Source organism: the organism of the source record quoted next, unplaced genomic scaffold, assembly GCF_019419815.1.
Source record: "Pyrus x bretschneideri cultivar Hongxiangsu unplaced genomic scaffold, Pyrus_bretschneideri_v1 Contig3, whole genome shotgun sequence".
Lineage (NCBI taxonomy): Eukaryota > Viridiplantae > Streptophyta > Magnoliopsida > Rosales > Rosaceae > Pyrus > Pyrus x bretschneideri.
This window is the reverse complement of record NW_025999612.1, coordinates 10,502,665-10,506,255: the sequence shown is the minus strand read 5'-3', so window position 1 is coordinate 10,506,255 and position 3,591 is coordinate 10,502,665. Positions and strand designations below refer to the sequence as shown.

Genomic DNA, 3,591 nt, shown 5'->3' with positions numbered 1-3,591 from the left:
TGTAATAAAATGGTTATCGAATATTTTGCAATGCATCATCAATTTTAAAAATAATTAAAATTGATTTTAGTTTTCATCATAGTGGTTGTCAATGAAACTCGTGCATTAAAAAAAATTATAGGCATTTGACTCCATTTTTGTTTTGCCGTAAAAAAGACAAATAGAAAGTAAAGAGTCAAATCACTCAACCGCTTCGTCAATTATGACATTTCTTTTGGAGAAAATGTTGATATTTTTAGTCTTGATTGACTTATTTGGCATTTCTTTAGAGATGGTTTTAGAATATATAATTTGCATGGTTGAAGGTTGACAGTTTCCGACCCTATCATTCCAATACTAGTGCATCATATACACAATCAATGGATTGTATAAAACCCGTCAAACGTATCACAAATATATAATTTCTTGAGTCGAACTTAAAATCTCAAATTATTATTCAACAGTAACGGATAAAAAAGATCAGGATGAACCTTTATTGCAGTTGATAAGAAAGTCAACAGAATTGGGCAAAATCTGAAAATAGGCTGTGACAAAATGTGTGGTGGTAATCTTGAAATTTTGATGTTTGTTCCGCACCAAAATCGGAAAATCATCATAGACAAACCAATAAATTGGGAACCCAAAAAATAAAAAAATATCAGATTTCATTTCCTCAAAACGAAGAAAAACTGTGAGCTGAAAAATATGGCCAAGACGGAGAGGCTGAGTGGCAGCAAGTGGACAGCCACGGCGGCGAGCATATTGATCCAGTGCGCCGGCGGATCTTCCTACGCCTTCAGCGTCTACTCCTCGGCGCTCAAGTCGAGCCAGGGCTACGACCAATCGACGCTCGACACGGTGTCCGTCTTCAAAGACATAGGTGCCAACGTCGGCGTCTTATCCGGGATTTTGTACTCCGCGGTCGCGCTTGACCGCCGCCGAATTGGGGGGCCCTGGGTGGTGCACGTGGCCGGGGCAATCCAGTGCTTCGTCGGGTACTTCTTCCTGTGGGCTGCGGTCACCGGATTGGTGGAGACGCCGCCGGTCGCGGTGGTTTGCTTGTTCATGTTCCTCGCCGCTCACGCCCAGACTTTCTTCAACACCGCTGACGTGGTGACTGGGGTCCACAACTTCTCTGATTACGGTGGGACCATCGTCGGCATCATGAAGGTAGACAGATACATTATTTGTATATGAAGCAATGATTATCGCTGAATGCTAACTCTTCCTCCCACGACGTCGTTTTGGGTTGCCTTGTCACATTGTTCATCACATGATTTTACACACTGGTATACTTGCCACACTGCACGTCACATGTTTGACTTATAGACTTCTATGAAATAATGTAGAACTTTTTACAAATTTTTTTCACCAAAAGAACAGTAAATCGAATTTTTTTTTTTTATCATAAATAGTTTCTGAAGTTGATTTAAGTCTTCATCTTGCTTTGTAAAGTTGATTTAAATCGATAAAAGTTTTTTCACATGCATCTTTTGTGAAAAAGTTATAATTTTTTATTGGAGTAGTAATAAGTTATATATGTGCATTTTTCCTTTTTTTTTTTTTTTTTTTTTTTTTTCAAAAGATGGCATGTGTTTGAATTTAATGGTTAGTTCTTTTTTTTTTTTTTTTTCCATAAAAATGGTTTTGTATTTTATGAAGATATAATGAGGCTTCCCTTGCTCCCTCAAATCTCTTTTACTTCAAAGAAAGTCACTGCACGCTAGGCCCCTGTATAGGGTTTCTGTTATTTTTACAGAAATGAAAATTCAGTTTTCAATCAAAAAAAATAAAAACGTGTTTGGATGGTTGCATATGTGGATTCGGCTAGTAAACTAGGGCAATGTGCTCGCCCCTGACAAGCGAGTTTGATTCCTCTCTTCGCAGATTAGAATATCGTCTTGTGAAAAGGGAAAACATGCTATTTTCAGATTATTATGATTATTTTTTGGGCAGGGATTTCTTGGTTTAAGCTCGGCAATTCTAGTCCAAGTCTACGACACATTCTGCCAAGGCAAACCCAGCACCTTCATTCTCCTGCTGGCATTGTTGCCCACATGTGTCTCCATCTTGTTCATGCTTTGGGTCAGAATCTATGAAGCTGGTAGAACTGCTATTGACAAAAAGTACTTAAACATCTTTTCTGCTTTTGCTCTCCTCACAGCTGCTTATCTCATGGTCCTAATCATACTCCGAAACATCTTCACTTTCCCGTCGTGGGCGAGCGCTCTCACACTTACAGTACTTCTTCTGTCTTTGCTTGTTTCACCCTTTGGAATCGCCATCAAAGCACAAAACTTGCAACCCAAGAAAGACCCTGACACACTCGACGATCCTTTACTCGAAAACCCCGAGCCAGCTTTAGCAGCCTCCAAATCCTCATCATTTGAAAACCTTACAGATCATGAAGATATGAATTTACTGAAAGCAATGAGTTGTGCTGATTTCTGGCTATTGTTTATTGCTATGGTTTGTGGGATGGGGTCTGGATTGGCCACCATAAACAACATGAGCCAAATTGGGCAGTCTCTTGGCTACACAACAGTTGAGATCAATTCCCTTGTTTCTCTATGGAGCATATGGAATTTTCTAGGCCGGTTCGGGGCCGGATTTATCTCGGATTACTTGCTGCATAAGAAAGGATTGGCAAGGCCATTGCTGATGGCTGCCACACTAGCAACCATGGCAGCCGGCCACATTGTGATTGCATCTGGCTTTTCCGGGAATTTGTACGTGGGTTCGATCCTAGTTGGGATTTGCTATGGCTCACAGTGGTCACTTATGCCCACAATCACTTCTGAGATCTTTGGGATAAGACACATGGGGACTATTTTCAACACCATTGCCGTAGCCAGTCCTATTGGTTCTTATATTTTCTCCGTCAGAGTAATCGGGTTCATATACGATAAAGAAGCTTCCGGCGAAAATGATGATTCCTGCAGCGGCACTCGCTGCTTCATGCTGTCGTTTTTCATCATGGCTTCTGTTGCTTTCCTCGGGTTTCTTGTTGCTCTTGCTTTGTTCTTCGGACGAGGAGATTCTATGACTCGATCGTACTCAGAAGACTGCGGCATTCTTCTCCGAGGTAGTGAGTGAATGTGAGCACTTTGTGCAGAGACCAAAGTCGTACTGTAGTTTGAGGTAGTGAGCTCTCTTCAGGAGTGGGTTTGGTTTCAATCGGTTTGGGTTTTTCGCCGAAAGCAAAAATGGAACTGAAATTGCTATTTGATTTGGTTTTTTTAATCGATTCAATTTAATTTTGGTTCGTTTATTTCGGTCCTTTTTTTTTTTAATTTTTATATAACTTTTTCTTTATTAAAAAAAAAAATGAAAAGATAGAGCCCAACAATACATCACATATCATTATACAAATGGTGGGATACATGTGCTAAAAAGTTAATAACTTAAAAAATATAATTTCCCACCACTCCTATTAAAACACATGGTGTACCATTTGTGTTCTTATCACAACTAAAATTTTCTCTACTAATTCAACCCTGGTTAGGCTATATGTTGGTACAGAACCAACAAAGACTAGAAACACGGAATTCAATTTTCTTTATTCTGCTTTTCCTGATTTTCTTAGCAACCAAACAAAGCCCGCAATATAAA

The 3,591-nt window shown here is 39.7% G+C and overlaps 1 protein-coding gene across 1 annotated transcript; it reads left to right on the top strand.

Moving 5' to 3' along the window:
- The first annotated feature begins 614 nt into the window (after nt 1-614).
- LOC103958775 (protein NUCLEAR FUSION DEFECTIVE 4-like) lies at nt 615-3,250 on the top strand. Its single transcript, XM_009371100.2, has 2 exons — nt 615-1,149; nt 1,936-3,250. The coding sequence occupies exons 1-2, from the start codon at nt 685-687 to the stop codon at nt 3,073-3,075; spliced, it is 1,605 nt and encodes a 534-aa protein (XP_009369375.2). The 5' UTR covers nt 615-684; the 3' UTR covers nt 3,076-3,250.
- The last annotated feature ends 341 nt before the right edge of the window (nt 3,251-3,591 follow it).

Excerpts from the sequence above, each read along its gene's own strand:
- LOC103958775 (XM_009371100.2), top strand. The coding sequence starts at position 685 with ATGGCCAAGACGGAGAGGCTGAGTGGCAGCAAGTGGACAGCCACGGCG. Across the intron at positions 1,150-1,935 it reads CCATCGTCGGCATCATGAAG|GGATTTCTTGGTTTAAGCTC; the intron begins GTAGACAGATAC and ends TTTTTTGGGCAG.